General features: G+C 42.3%; 1 protein-coding gene across 1 annotated transcript in view; it reads left to right on the top strand.

The window, feature by feature from the left end:
• PIK3C3 (phosphatidylinositol 3-kinase catalytic subunit type 3) overlaps positions 1–16,174 on the top strand; it is a 130,763-nt gene that overhangs the window by 22,804 nt on the left and 91,785 nt on the right. Inside the window, 2 exon segments of the mRNA XM_075186287.1 lie at positions 9,191–9,277; positions 12,928–13,023. Coding sequence (XP_075042388.1) covers positions 9,191–9,277; positions 12,928–13,023 — 183 coding nt within the window.

The following is a 16,174-nucleotide window of genomic DNA, read 5'->3' as shown; positions in this document are numbered from 1 at the left end:
ATCAGTGTTGAAATTACCGTATTAACGGTAATAATGCGCAACTGTTACTGTAGTGTTGGTAAAAGGATATAGCCTGAGTGGTTTTTTTTTAGAACAAGGGGATTTGAATCTACCCTATTATATAATATTGTATAAAGGTTCTTCAGTGATAGAGCAGGTCCCGCCTGTAGCACTATGATGCAGGTTCTCAGACAGCGCATGTTTTCTAGGCCTCACAGAAGCACACCAGCCCTGTGGATCCTTTACTGTGTCATTCAGTAAATAGAACACCTGTGCGTCAGCTAGGAGATCTGGAAAACATGCCCGGTTAGCGCTCCCTGAGAACCAGATTGGAGAAACATCGCTCTCATGAATATTAAGCCAGTTTCTGTAGATTTTAATGATATATCATCTCTGAATTCTGTGACCTGTAGAAAAGTTTACATGATGCATTACTTTATGTCACGTGTTACAGGACATATAGTGGGTAAAATACATATATGTCAAACTCTCCAGTAAGACATTAAATCCTGTAGGAATAACAGTGCGTTTGATCTCGCCGTAAACTCCCTAATTTCACAACAACTTTCCCTGTTGATTCCATTGCAGCTCTTGGATATAGTTCATGTTTCGCCCTCCTTGTATTTATCTGCATTTGTCCATTTGTCCTTTCCTTTGTTTAAAAAGCTTCAAGTTCCCAGCACAGCAGGATATAAGCGGCCGGCGTTCTTATTACGTCCAACATCTCCAGCGCTGATTTATGAGATCAATAAAGACGGCCTCTTGTTTTCATTGAATCGCAGCATTTTTATAAGGCCACTTCACCTTCACATTAAAGTAAAACCTAATTACAGTCTTCTCTATATGACTTCAGGTTATTGTAAAAGATTTAATAGGGATGAGGGCAGGTCCGTGGGTGGAATCATATGTCTTCATGACTTTATCTCTCTCCCAAAATGTTCTTTGTAAGTGTTAAACCGCCAACCTCTTAGTAGACCTGGCCCTTTGTCATGCTTTTCTCACATATTAAATCATATTAAACCTTTAGATATAGTCTGGCACGGTTTATATAAGGAAGTCACATGGAAATTCGGTATAGGACAGAACAATAGCAAAGTGTAAGGTGATAAGAGCCCATTCTCCTTCAAAATAACAATCTGCACTCTGTATATTGCTGCTAAAAGGAACGTTCATTTATTGATGCAGATCGGTGACTTAGGACGGACGTTTATATTATTATTATTATTATTATTATTATTATTAATTTTTATTTATAGGGCGCTACTAGGTGTCCGTAGCGCCGTACAGGGAAAAATGAAATTACAATACGAGGAGAGACAGCACAGTACAGTAAACAATAAGCACAATAACTCTGAGAGCTCAAAAGCACAGCTAGGGGTGGTGTAGGGGAGAGGGGAAGGTCCTCATACAACGGATCCCAAGAAGGAAGGCACGGATGACAGGGAGACCCCCAGGGGGGAGAGGAGGAAGTGAGAGGGCACGGGGGGGGAAGAGGCTCCTAGAGGAGGAGGGCAAGGTAGCTGGAGAGCAGAGTTAAAAGTGGTGAAGACAGGAGGAGAGGGTGACCCTGCTCAAAGGAGCGTACAATCTAAGGGAAAATATACAGGTGCAGCGTTCTCCCCAGAAATGTTACCAGCCGGGTGGCATTAAGAAATAGCGCGGTGGTCCCTGTACTGAAAACGGGTACTTCCTTCTTCCTGTGGTATCACTTTCCCTACTCTATCTTTGCTCTATTGTGGTTCTTGCCATAATGCTCCTCGCTCTCTCTCCCAACTCTTCCTATGTTAAAAATTTGGTTATTTATAGAAGGCTGCTCTGCCTGACAATAATACTGACACTTATTACTGGGTTGATTCTGTGGTCACCTCGGATGTCTTTTATGCAATGTTGTGCTGATATGTTTTTCATCTATGTTGTCATAACCATTTATAAATAATTAAAAAAGTAGCCGGCGGTGGGGCAAAGTGGTGTAGTATTTTGCAGTGATAAAGGAAACATTTTGGAGGTTATTGCCCACTTGCCGGCTGGACTGTGCACACTTCTTAATTTTTTTTTAAATCTAGAATAAATTTTTTCATGCCCTCCAGCTGAAGCTCTTCGAGACTGGTAACCAGTTGTCTGGTTGCAGTGCTTATTATAATAGGATAAACAGTGGTATATTAGGACGGCTTCAGACTCCAAGGGGTAAATGTATCAAGTTGAGAGTTTTTCGGTGGGTTTGAAAAGCCAATCAGATTCTAGCTATCGTTTATTTTAGTACATTCTACAAAATGACAGCTAGAATCTGATTGGTTGCTATAGGCAACATCTCCACTTTTCAAACCTGCCGGAAAACTCTCAGCTTGATACATTTACCCCCAAGAGCGGGGTGCCAAGTAAAAACAGCTGGGTGGAGAGCACCTGGGAAATAGGTGCTGGAGAGAACACTGAGGGAGATGTAGCCTCTTGTGAAGTAATATTGAATTAAGTGTAGCTTGGAGGGGCTTTTCCTCCTGTAGAATGTAGTATTAAAACTGTAACAACAAAGGAATTATGTAAATATGCTCAACAATTATTTTACACCTCTTAAGTTCTAGAGTAGATGAGCAAAGAAGACACACAAACAACTGTGTAACAAATGTATTATGCACAAACTCCAAACACTGTTACAGTCAATACATAATTAATTGCAGTCCATTGTATAATTTAATACATTATCTATCAAGCATACAAACAAAACCGCAAAATATATGTCCTCTAATGCCAAAAAATAGTCTCCAACACACAATCGAAGCACAAACCTCGGCAACAATAATTCACAAACATATCTTATGACAATATCAGTAGATAACATAACTATCCCAATATCGGAACTGATATAAACAGCTTAGAATGATGAAATCGGGCGATCCTAAGTACAAGCTATACTGACTGCCCAGCATTTCTGAATCTCTGGTGCCAGTGGGACTGTTTGCTTTGCTCATGGAAGTGTGAGACGCTCGCATAACTATGGCAGTGTGCAGTAGCAACTTGTAAATGATTTGCTGAGTAAACTGACCTATACTAGAAATTGTAAAAAGGTACGGTTAATCCTCCTGCAACCTATGAGGAAATATTATTAATTTATTTTTAGTTTTTCTTTATATCTTGCTAGCCAATACCACATTCTGCGCCCGTTGATTGGTGAGATTTTATATTTTAGGCATATCTTGCCAAAAAAAAAGGAACCTAATAATCTGTAACATGCACTTTATTTTGTGTTTTGTGAATTTTTATAATGTTTATGGAAAAATACACAACTTCACCCAAACCACTGGCTTCAATTAGGACTCTGTAAGGGCTGAGTTTACTGATGTTCCTTCAAAATGCTGGGAGCCCAGATCTCTGGGGACACTTTTCCTTTATTATGATTTGGCCGGCAAGTTTGAGGTTTCATAATGACACATGCGAGCTGAAAATTGAGTTTCTCTACTAATTAAGTTGTGACAGTAGAGGCTGCTGAACGTTAGTGGAACCATAAACTGAGAACAAATCCTTCAGTACATGTAAATCGGTTACATTATTACTCTTTAAAGACCGGTTGTCACTCACACAGTCTGGATCATTGACGGACCACAAAATCTGAGCCTACTTGACTCGTTGTACCCACCTGTCTCCGTCTTTGGGAACAGCCCTATAAGTCTAGTTTAGGCAGTTAGAGGATCCCCAAGTAGATGCATTGGATGTAAACCATAAAAATATTCCATTGAGATCTAACCTATTTTCTTTAGATTCGCTCCTTCATATAGATTTATCTTTATGTGCTACTTGGTTTTTCCCCATTAATGCATAGCTCCCAGCATGTGGGTAGGCGGCATCAGGATGGAGTGCGTGGCCATGGCACAGTGGGGGCGTGGTCACATGGTGCCTACCGCTAGGCTGTCCCGCTCTCACCTCTCCTCCAAACCCCTTCACTGCCATGCGTACGGCACTCGTTCACTGCTGCTCTGCCATGCACACAGGCAATGCCTTCCTAACTTCCCACAAATCGGGACTGTCCAGCCTAAATCAGGAAGGTTGGGAGGTTTGTTAATGGCTTAATAATAGGTTAATTTATTTCAAATACAGGGAATGTCCCAGTAATGCACCATCTCCAGCCTTCAATCTAATTTGAATGATCCCATTATGCAAAATGAAATTCTGTTTCTACATTTCATTGAAAAATTCAGCCCCATGTTCCTAATCTGAATTTTAGCAACTAATGCCCCCAATATGCCCAAGTGCTAACTCCCCCCCCCCCCCCCCCCCAAATGGGCACCACTATCTTACCCTGCAATTCTATTTGCTTCCCAGTACAGCTGGGCTCATGTAAATGAGGGCACCTGATGCCACAAAGCAGCATTTTGCGCTGTGCTTATGCAGTTCATGTGTAACTCTAAGGCGGCATGCCCACTGGCGGGTATTGCGTAATGACAGTTGTACACTGGTGGGTATGGTGGCGCTTATAACAATGGTGTGAATGTCAGACCCATAATCATGCATTTTATTGCCTTTAAAAACACATGTAAAACACACTAGTGTGCCTGTGCCTTACTGACAGCCACTTTGTTGGCTGAATCATTCATGAAAATAATTATTTTTGAAATCGGTAACATAACTTATTGGCTAATATTCGTAAGGCAGCAGTTAACTAGTAAAACCTATGACTGCAATCTTGTTAATATCCGTACAGCCACCACAGTGGCTGCACCTCCTGCCTGTAGGTATAAAGCTGGGTGCATATCTATGCAATTATCATCATGCAGATCACACAATTCACCACCGTTTGGTAAGATATCGCATTAGTGTGTACGCTCCCACAATCGTGTTTTATCCTTCCAAAATACATTGCATCTGTTGATTTTGGTTTTCTAAACTTCTTAAAAATCACAATCAACGATCAGGGCCGGATTAACCATAGGGCTAACTGGGCTACACCCCAGGGGCCTCGGGCATCCAGGGGGGGCCCTTGAAAGTGCTCAGCAGCAGTATTGATCGGGTGGGGGTGCCCCTGGCGCGATCAATGCTGCTGAGCACTTTCACTGCGGTCCTTCCCCGGCTCGCTGTAGTCTCCTTGCTGAGGGGATCTCGTGAGTCTCACTCTCATGAGATTTCCTCAGTAAAGAGTGTACAGCGCGCCGGGGGAAGGACTGCAATGCCAGGAGAAGGAGGTAAGTGCCTTGGGGGCGGCTCGGCTCACCGGGTGGGGGGGGGCTTTGGCTCGGCTCACCGGGGGCGGCTCAGGTCACGGGGGGAGGGAGGCGGCTCAGCTCAACGGGGGGGCGGCTCAGGTCACGGGGGGTGGGGCGGCTCAGCTCACCGGGAGGCGGCTCAGGTCACCGGGTGGGGGGGTGGGGAGGCGGCTCAGCTCACCGGGAGGGGGGGGGGGAGGGCCTCATGGGGGAATGGAGGCCCCCTTAGCCCAGGGTCCTCCGTTCCCTTAATCTGGCCCTGTCAACGATGGAAGAAATGCGGCAGTGTGTGCGCAGTCACAACCAGCCGCGTAGGCAGATATCATCTGTACAGTGTGCAGAGTCGCCATCTTCTCAGCAGATGGTTGAGCGGACAAGATCACAGATCTGAAGGTAAATCGTATAGGTGTGTACACATGGATCTGCACGATCATTGGGACCATCCGTTGTCAGTGCAATCGTTATAGACATGGCATCTAAAGTTAGATTATGTAGGTGTGTACCCAGCTGTAGGTAATAGTTCTACATGGTGAAGGGAGAGACTTTGCTGCCATTGGATGATTTAAATTTTTAGTTGTAATGATGAAGCAAGCAGAAAAGAATATGCCTTTCATACCGTTAATGGTTAATAAACTTTCTTTAATGCAGGATCCTGAGAAGGAGCGAGTGGAGGAAGTGAGTATTGGCTGCAGCATGTACCTTGCACTGGGTGACACTGGGTGATGTGAGGGGTGTCGGCTGGAGAGTCACTGACAATGCTTGTATTACGGTGCAGTGATTTGCTGTAATTGACCTGCTAGTACAGACCTGGCTAACCTATGGCTCACCAGTTGTGAAACTACAAGTCCCAGCATACCCTGCTAGCTAACAAATGGCTATCTACTGGCAAAGCATGCTGGGGCTTGTAGTTTCACAACACCTGGAGAGCCACAGGTTGGCCGGGCCTGTGTAAGTGCATAGCCGTGTGATGAATTCAATGGGTCTCACTAAATATTTGGTATTTTTTTTTACTTCACCTTGTTTTTATTGGTCACTCAGACATTAAAGTTGCCTACTGAAAGTGGACGCAGCCATTTTGCCGGAGACCAACTATTCAATGTTGTCTCTAGCTCCCAGTGAGTTGATAGGCTGCCTACTCGTTCAGCTTCCACTGTGTAGGTATACAGTCTTACCGTGGTGGCTATATTCAACATAAAGGCAATAATGTCACTTACTTTTTTCTAAGATGAGATTCATACACTATAAACACGTACATTAAAATTAGAAGTCATTGACACAAATCTGTTTTTTTGTAATCTTTAGAAGACTTTCGGGGACATAGTGATAAAGGTCCATAGTGTTTTTGTCTTTTGAATTCTGCATTCTATCTGTTAATGTCTGAGCACGTATTTAACACCTTGATTGATATGTTTGTGTTTTATACCTTGTGGCTGGTTATGTAAGAGCTATGCGTCTGTGCAGATATGGAGTGGTGTGGTATTGTACTACTGCCTGCTGTTCAATGCTAAACGCTGTTCAGTCTGCATGTATTCTAACACTTGTTGTGAGATGGCAGATTATTCCGTTTGCTGACACAAATGGATACGATTTATTTGCAAATATTAAGAACATTGTACAGTTACTTTTTGTAGTTTGTTCTGTTTAAATTCATCATTTTATTTTGTGTTAGTAGTGTGAGCAATGTAACTTCAGGCAACACCGTGTCACAGTATAAGCTTTGTAACCTACACAGTGGTTATATCGCGTTGTTAAACATAGTAAAGCCAACATGCAATGTCCATAATACATATATCGCTTATACATGGACTAAACATTCAATGTGTACTCCGCACATAATATTTGTAAGTTGGGCAGGGTTCTTCAATATTTTAATGATTTAAGACCATCAACAAATGGATACGTATGTCTAATACCACTTTCATACTACCTCCCCTACAATTTAGGCAGCACGATGGCTAAGTGGTTAGCACACCTGCCTCGCAGCGCTGGGGTCATGAGTTCAATTCCCGACCATGGCCTTACCTGTGTGGAGTTTGTATGTTCTCCCCGTGTTTGCGTGGGTTTCCTCCGGGTGCTCCGGTTTCCTCCCACACTCCAAAAACATACTGGTAGGTTAACTGGCTGCCATCAGAATTGAACCTAGTCTCTCTGTCTTTGCTGTCTGTGTGTGTGTTATGGAATTTAGACTGTAAGCTCCAATGGGGCAGGGACTGATGTGAATGAGTTCTCTGTACAGCGCTGCAGGATCAGTGGTGCTATATAAATAAATGGTGATGATGTAAAATTTCCCGGGTGTTTCAAACCGAGTTTTTGCCCAGACAGAGCCCATGTCCCAGCTCAGAGACCCCGTTCACACTGCACCTTGGACCCAGGAATTTCCTGGGTCGACCCCATTCATACAGAACACGGGTCTGCCCTGGAAATAAGTGTGAGTCCTCAAAAGAGGAGCTTTCATTGGCTGACAAATACTGAGGTCATTTAAAGGGGAATATTTTTTTGCACACAAAGATGAGGTCGAAGTGGGTGGTGACTGTTCACAGCATTGTTTTAATCATGGCCGACGAGTCACTATTGGGTAGCCCAGAGTTCATGTTTTGTGTTTATTTGCTGTTTTATACAACAAATGACAGCTTGATACAGCTGCTAACACTGTGCTCCCTTGTACAGGGTCATTTCAGGAGGAGAAAGGAGCAGTTTATGGCACAGCGTCTGAGGAGAATGCTCAGCGTCTGTATATGCACAGGAGGACAGCTGTTCTCGGGGCCAGCGTCCCAGACACCCAATCGGCTGCTTTATGTGAGACCCGGGTTGAAAAACCCGGGTGTCACCATTCATACTGCAGGCTTACCAGGCTCGACACTGGAATTACCCCACCAAAAGTCCCGGGTCTAAATACAACACCATTCATACTGCACCTAAACCCAGGTCCTCTGGGCTTGCCCCGGCAGGCAGTATTAATGGGGTATGACGGCAATCACCAGGAACCTGCAATCCACAGTACGCACTTATTTAGGCTTCTTGTTGGAAGTTTCCTATTGGTGAACACTAGGTTCCATGTCACGTGTTGTATGTGAGCGACTGTGGGTCCTGTGTGGTCTGAGTTGTCACAACTTGCTGTTCTGTCATCTTATAATCCAGTATGAAGGACTAATATTGTTTGTGTTATGCACTTAAACATTTGACCTATTTAGTTGATATGTTTTTACTTTTGAAGATTTATTTTTTTTACAATTTTCTAAAGTCTGTTTTTAATTTTGTTTCCCAAACAAATTGTAATTTGCTTTAAGTCACTGTATGTATTTTAATCGAATTGCTCATTTTTAAACAATTCTTATCAATCGACTGAGGAAAAAATCTACAAATACTGTAATGACACAGCTTAAAGTTAACATTGTTATGTTTTATCAGTGGTTATGCTGTATGGTTTTATTTTTTCTTGAACATTTTTACTTCTTCAGGGTACTCTTCACGCAGTGCACACTGCCATATTTCTTTAAACCTCTGCCCCACATCCCTATCCACTGATTTTAGTGGTTGTTGTGTATAGTACATTCCTGTTATAAAAATGGATGAATAGAGCAAAGTGTTCTTAGTACATCAAACATTGGTGTTACCTGTTGGTTACAGCTGTGGTTGTAGATCTGGTGTAATTTGGTATTTAGTACTTGCACCTAAGTGGAGTTTTTATTATTATTATTCTTGTGTATAATTCTGTTCTAAGATGGACAATTCAGCTATTGACAGGGCCACATAGGGTAGTGTGTTCAAGAGCAGCAAAATGTTCCCTTATTAGGATGTTTGTGACACAATCTAGAACAAGCAGATTGACCGTACTCCACGCACAATATTATCTGTGAATTCTTTTCTGCAAAGCCATATTAAATTGTTATATAACTAAGAATCTATGTACGCTGTGCTTCGATCTTATGTCATGTGTCATTGTGGAGCCAGTGCTCACAGAGAGGTTATTACTTCTAAATTGTACATAATCTATATTCCAGCTCACCAAGGCTCACCGGCAAGGTCACATGGTGAAAGTGGACTGGCTGGACAGACTGACCTTCCGAGAGATTGAGATGATCAATGAGGTAAGTGTCCAGAGAAACCGGTCATCCGCCGACACCTTTTCTGCTAAATCCAGCTGACAGAGATGTTCTACCTTCAGGCCTTTCATTTATAAACAATCAATATTTGAAATCACGGAAAACTAGTTCCTAAAACGTGATGTTGGGTTGAAGTAGACACAATTTAGTCGTCACTTTCAGTTTAATTGGACAGTAGATAGATTATGGTTGACACTGTTTGTCAGAGGGATGAGGACATTGCAGTTGTCTTTACTCAATTAAATCCACTCATGTCAGTGAGGAAAGGACAGACGTCTTCAGTTTATATGTCGGGCTGGGGTCATATTGTGGTGCTGGGAATTTTTAATGACAATGTGTGAACCACAATCACACAGCACTTAAAGGACAGCTGAACCATTCGCAAAACGGCATACGCCAAGGAACACAATTCACGTTCACACGTAACTGACCCTTTCAACAGCCTACGATTCCATGTATGGAACATGGAGGGGAAGGGTGTATGCATGTAGTCAGTGTACAGTAAGGAGGTGCCAAGCTCCAGCACACGCAGCAGCGTCCGATTCAAGCTTTGGGCATCTCAAACAAACATGATTTTCTGTCCAATCACTTGCTCCAGCCACAGGGCAGGTGTAAGTGCCGTATTCAGGCAAGAACGTGTGTTTTGCAAACGAGCATCTGTAAAATGCATTTGTGTTTAATTTTGCAATAACTTTTTTTTTATTAAGGAAAAATATTCAAAATATACAGGCATATATATAAATAAAGGGCAATCAAACAAACTGTCATATATTATTGGAGTAAGGAGGAATGAAATAGAAATAATGTTCAAGAAGCCCAGTAAAGAACAAGCTATAAATTCAACATTGAATCATCCAGACATGTATGAGGATACATTCCCTGGTTAGCTTATCAGTGAGGTTTTTTTTAAAAAAAAAAAGAAAAACAAAATTGAAACCTTTTAGTAAAAAAGTATTTTATGTACAGGTGACATTAAGGGGCATATTCAATTCTCGGCGGTTTCCGCCACGGAAAAACTATTACTGTTATTACAGTAATAGCAAGCCGGATTTCAGATCGCCGCTCCCTGAGCCGCGAGCTGAAATCCAGCGAGAAAAGTACCGTAATACCGGTATTTCCGCGCACTATTACCGTAATAATGGTGATAGTGCGCGCACCGCGAGATATTTGGCTAGAACGCCAACAATTGAATATGCCCCTAAGTGCTTCCTGATGGATGTATTTCATGGGGGAAATTATTTTTTCTTTTCCCTTTCTCTCTGTGCGTTCTGCAGGTACATGTTATCACACACTATATAGATATATATATATATCTTTGTTTATTGCAGTTTGTTGTGTCGGTCTTAATATGCTGCTGTATAAGCAGAGTGTACTTAACCCGTATTCAACGTTTCTTCAGATCCGGCTGTAGAATATGGATGCACTTGTCCCCGTTTGCGTTTTTCTTCGTTCGCTTTTCTGGTTAATTTCTTTTTTTTAATGGATCGGGCCCACAATCTTTTCCCTCATTGTGGCTTTCTCCACATCACAGACCTATCGCTACATTTTTATATATATTTTTTTCCTGTCATTCTGTTAAGTTACCGTTCTATTCACTGGCCCAGAGAAGCTTAAAATTAGACTATCCTTCCGACATCTATGTCTACGGGAGTGAGGGAAGCCTCAGAATCCGTCTGGGTGGCTGCTTTATGCCACTCAAAATAAGCATATATTAAAATATTTAGTGCCAGTAACAGGTCCGTCACACCCCCCACCCCCCAATAAGTTTTCTGTAAATTAAATTTTTTCCTGACACTCATCAAACAAATGTCCCATCTGTCCTAAATAGAATCGGTAACATTTGCTCGGGAAGAGTAGAAAATTAAAATGTTTGTTCGTGGCAAAAGCAGAAACTCCTATTGGTTATTACTTGGTGGCGACCTTGTCCGGTCTGTAATAGAATTGTGCACAGACATTGTCCTTCTGCAGTCACAGCGCTCGCTCTGTTCTTCTCTCATGTTAATTAGACTCTTTTACTGTGTAACTTTTATGAGCCCAGATCTTATTAAATCTTTATTGGGCCTTCTTGATAATAAGCTGTGCAATATTAAATGTCAGAGGCTAAATGTAGGATAAAATGTTACAAGTAAAGTTAGACTTCAGATGGATGTAATAAGTTTTTCTAAACCAGTGGTGGGGGACATATTATTTAGGGTCCGACCATGCAGAGATCCATAAGGTCAGTATGAGACTAATATCATAATCATCGTCATCATCATCACCATTTATTTATATAGCGCCACTGATTCCGCAGCGCTGTACAGAGAACTCATTCACATTGGCCCCTGCCTCATTGTAGCTTACAGTCTAAATTCCCTAACATGCACACAGACAGAGAGAGAGGTTAGGGTCAATTTTTGATAACAGCCAATACACCTACTAGTATTTTTTTGGAGTGTGGGAGGAAACCGGAGCACCCGGAGGAAACCCACGCAAACACAGGGTGAACATACAAACTCCACACAGCCACAGTCGGGAATTGAACTCATGACCCCAGCGCTGTGAGGCAGAAGTGCTAACCACTGAGCCATTGTGTTGCCCAAAATAATATCACAGATTGTCCTACTACACCAGTGATGGCTAACCTGTGACACTCCATGCGTTGTGAAACTACAAGCCCCACCATGCTTTGCCAGCTATCAGCTAGTTATCTACTGGCAAAGCATGCTGGGACTTGTAGTTTCACAACACCTGGAGTGTCACAGGTTATCCATCACTGTACTACACTATGGATGTTCTGTGCTAAAGAACCAAACAGGCTTTTGCACTGCTCAGAAAAGCCGCCCGCTCCCTGACATCTCCTATCTGATCATTATTATACAATGATGGATCCTAACATTCCACTTACACACGGGAGCGGTTCTGGAGTCCGGTGTTTTCATTTGCTCTAATTTCAAAAATAGACATTGTCCTCAGTGTGTAGATGAAACAAAGGTTTAATAAAGATGCATTTAATGTAAACATAAAATGTTTTGTATAGCATAAGTACTAGACCTTTACAAAGACAAATGCACCTTTTTCAGGAGCTTATTTGAAATAAGTTATTTTTTTATTTTTTTTATTATTCCTGTCTCCTAGCAACTCTGAGCGGAGGGAACTGTCAATCTGTCTGTCCTCCACTATTCATCTCCATGCGCCTTTTTTTTTTTTTTGTTGCTAATGAGTTACCTTTGCTCAGACCACAGATTCTGCTAATTTCTTTTATTTAAATTGTTTTTTAAATAGTTATTGAATGCACCAAGTGTAAACTGCTGATCTTGCACACATTATAAAAATACATTCTATTTACTGGAGTGAGGAGGCGCGCAGCTTTTTTGCGCTTCCTCTGTCTACCCTGGTGCCGGCTTCAACTTTAGCACAGGGTCCCCATAAATCCTTTTTAAAAAAAAATCAAAAAACTGCTGAATCTTAACCATTACTTCCACATTGTCCCAGTTTGATCTTTAATTATTTCTTTTTGGACCTATTACAGTTCGCATGTAGTCCACTATTTTTTTATATTGCCCGATGGGGTTTACCTTACGGTGGCCATGACATCATTTTAAAAAAGATTTTCTCTTTTATGTAACTATTCCTTTTTTGTTTTCTTTTGTCAGAGTGAAAAGCGCAGTTCTAACTTCATGTACCTGATGGTGGAATTCCCGTGTGTGAAGAGCGATGAGAAGGAGTATGCAATAGTTTACTATGAGAAGGTACCACGCTCCTTTATATAAACATGTTTACTTTAATCAATACATATGTTACTATGTTATCCGTGATGTTATACTGCAATGTAGTTGTTTACCTTCATTACACTGAGGCCTAGAGATCGCTAGTCTCGTCTGTGTTAACCTAAAGATAGCCAGACTGTCCCGTCCAGCATGATTTCACCGAGGTCTGTTGCATGGAATCGCAGCCATAAGCATACTGGAAGGTTAATTGGCTGTTGACAAAAATGGGCTTTGTGTTTAGATTCCAAGGGAGCAGGGACTGATGTGAATGAGGACATATTTTATGTACAGTGTTGCAGACTCTGAGTGGCGCTATATAATTTTAACTTAATACTTAGATATGCTTATGACTGACCTCCAATACCTACAAATGCATTTAATCTATCCTGAGATGTGTGTGGTTTAAAGATAACGTGTCGCTCCATAAACGTCCTGCCACGACTTGAACACTGTGGGCCTGATTCATTAAGGCACGTAAATGCCGATACCTGCCATAGTTTGCGTAAAATTGCTCTGCGCATGCCCAGAAACAAACCATATGCCAGAGACCGCAGCAACGTCATCTTTGAGCGCAAAGGACCCTTACTACAGCGGGGAAGGGGCATATGCATGTAGTCAATGTACAGTAAGGGCGCGTCAAGCTCGAGTGCACGCATCTGACATCTATCTATCTTTTATTCTGTACGCTCTTTTGGGACTTTATATTCCACGTATCTATTGGATGTATCCTGCAGTGTATTGTCTGTTAGAGCAGAACGGAGCTAGACCCGTATTCAACAACAGATGTATCTTTACATACGCTCCTTGTTGAATACGAATGTGTGTGCCCCGATTTATGTGCGTTTTTAAAAAAAAACAAAAACGCACAATACGTTAATTTTGCGGGCCTTACTGAATGGGGCCATGTGACATATGAGATGTGCACTTTTGTTATTTACCTGTGTCATGGTGTTTTGTAAATCAGATGGTGTCTTTATGGTTTACTAACCACTAACGGGTAACCCTCAATAATGTGTGAGAGCTGATGTCTGGTGTAACCCGTTCTGTGTTCCCGCAGGAATGATGGGGGAATAAGGAATAAAGAGGCGAGATATTCAGAAGGGGAAGGGGTACATAGGTCAGTCCCTGAGGAGGATGGTTAGAAGTAAAGGAAACGGATCATTCGTTAAAACATATCGACCTGCTTATTTTAGGATCTTATTGGCTCTTTTGACACTGGAACATAGAAGTATTAAACATTTATCATTTTCTATTTAGGTTTCATTTTGTGTGCTGGGAAAACAAATAAAAAGCAGGAATACTAACGTGCGTTTTAGACCGATTTAATCTATTCTACTGGTAGTGGGCATTACCCTATGAGAAATGGGTCCATCAACATTCTAACATATTTAATGTAATATTTACGTTTTAGAATTCTGTTTTGGGAATGTGCTTATAGGAAACTAGTCATCCTATTTTGAATGCCGTTTTCAGCAGATTGAAAGGGTCTTATGTGTAAATGTATTATCCCTCAATATATAGAGAAATGATTGCTACATATATGTACCGGGACATTTTCCCAGTGCTGAATTCTAACACGTTCCCCGGAGAGACAAGTGTGGACTGATTACACAGAGAAACAGGCGTTTAGGCTGCAGCAATTAACCTTGGCTGACCTTTTACCGTTGGAAAACATTTTTTGATCGTTTATCAGGGTGAAGCATTAAACGAAGGGTAATGAGTCTGTCATGTTGTTTTACACGTGGTCACGACAAATTGTCCGCAAGTGTCCTGTTATGTTTTACTGGGGAAGGAGACTGATCTGTACACAAACTGGTTAAACCCAGGTGTCCTATCACCATGTGCTGTGCATAGAGAACTCACTGCTTGTAGGGCCAGGAGAATTGTTGCTCGGAGTTTGACAGTTCAGTTGATTGGACAGCACACTGACTGCTGACCTTTTTCGAACCAAAGTTTTCCAGGAATTGTATTGGTGCAAGTGTGTCCCCTACCCCGCGGGACACCCTGCGGGGTAGGGGGGAGACATGGGAAGGAAAGGTATCTTGTAGCGTTCCCTGATAATTTGCAGCACATGTTGGTCCACAATGTTCTGGACCCAGTTCTGGAAGGAAATAAGAAATCCCTCTCTTACCAAGCAGCGGGGGCTTCATGTGGGGCACTTGGAGGTTGGCGTTTTATCAGCACATTTTCCATGAAGATATCTAGCCATTTCTGCTAGGACCCATATTGTCTTCAGTCACTGCACAGTTGCCAACATTGTAAAATAACATTCCCAGGGACCCTTTTCTGGGGGGGCCGAGTCAAAGCAATAGTTAGCCATGTGGAGAGTTGCAATATACATTTTACAGCATAAATTATAGAGCCCTTGTGAGCGAATGGACCGCCTATGCCGTCCTGTCTGTTGTTGCTGGGAACTAGCTGGGCTTACTTTGCCATCGTTCCCTTTTATTATCCCAAATACTCTAACTGCAGTAGGAGGGGCTTACAAATGCTGCATCCAGTACTGGGTTCCTTCTGGGTAACTGTCACTGCTAGGGTAACCCCTTGCTGGTACCCCTGACCACTTACTATGGATCATGGTTGCTGTGGATGGATCCCTCTTGGCCTATCACACTGGCCAGAGCTGCTGGGTAGCGGCAGAGCGGTGGTACTGGATGCTGGGTCCAAACCTCAGACAGCTGGAAATGGATTCGAATTTGAGTCTAATCTGTAGGTCACAGAATTTTCAGCATGGAAGATGTTTTCAAGCAGGTCTTTTTAAACCAGTGATGTATATTTGCAGTCACACTGATTGAGGGTAGCAGTGATCTGGTTAGATGGAACAAGCATGATGATCCATTTCATGTTCAAGCAGCTCATTTTTTATACAGTTTTGACATAACTCCTGCCAGGGGGTAAGCTAGCCCCCTGATCCGCGATGGTGCCACAACGTCTGAGCTATTTTTAGTATCCGGATACGATATACATTTCCCAAACATGGATTTGCATGCAATGCAAAGTGAACAATATTTACAGTACTCTGTTATGTGCTAAAACTTGATGCTTGCATTATTTAAGATGCAGCCACGCCAGACAGCCAGACAGCCAGGAAGCGGCCCCCTGCTGGGTAAACAGGTGTTTGTCACTTCACATA

This window comes from Mixophyes fleayi, chromosome 1 (genome assembly GCF_038048845.1).
Source record: "Mixophyes fleayi isolate aMixFle1 chromosome 1, aMixFle1.hap1, whole genome shotgun sequence".
NCBI classification, from domain to species: Eukaryota; Metazoa; Chordata; class Amphibia; order Anura; family Limnodynastidae; genus Mixophyes; species Mixophyes fleayi.
This window is presented reverse-complemented; position numbering and strand designations above follow the sequence as displayed.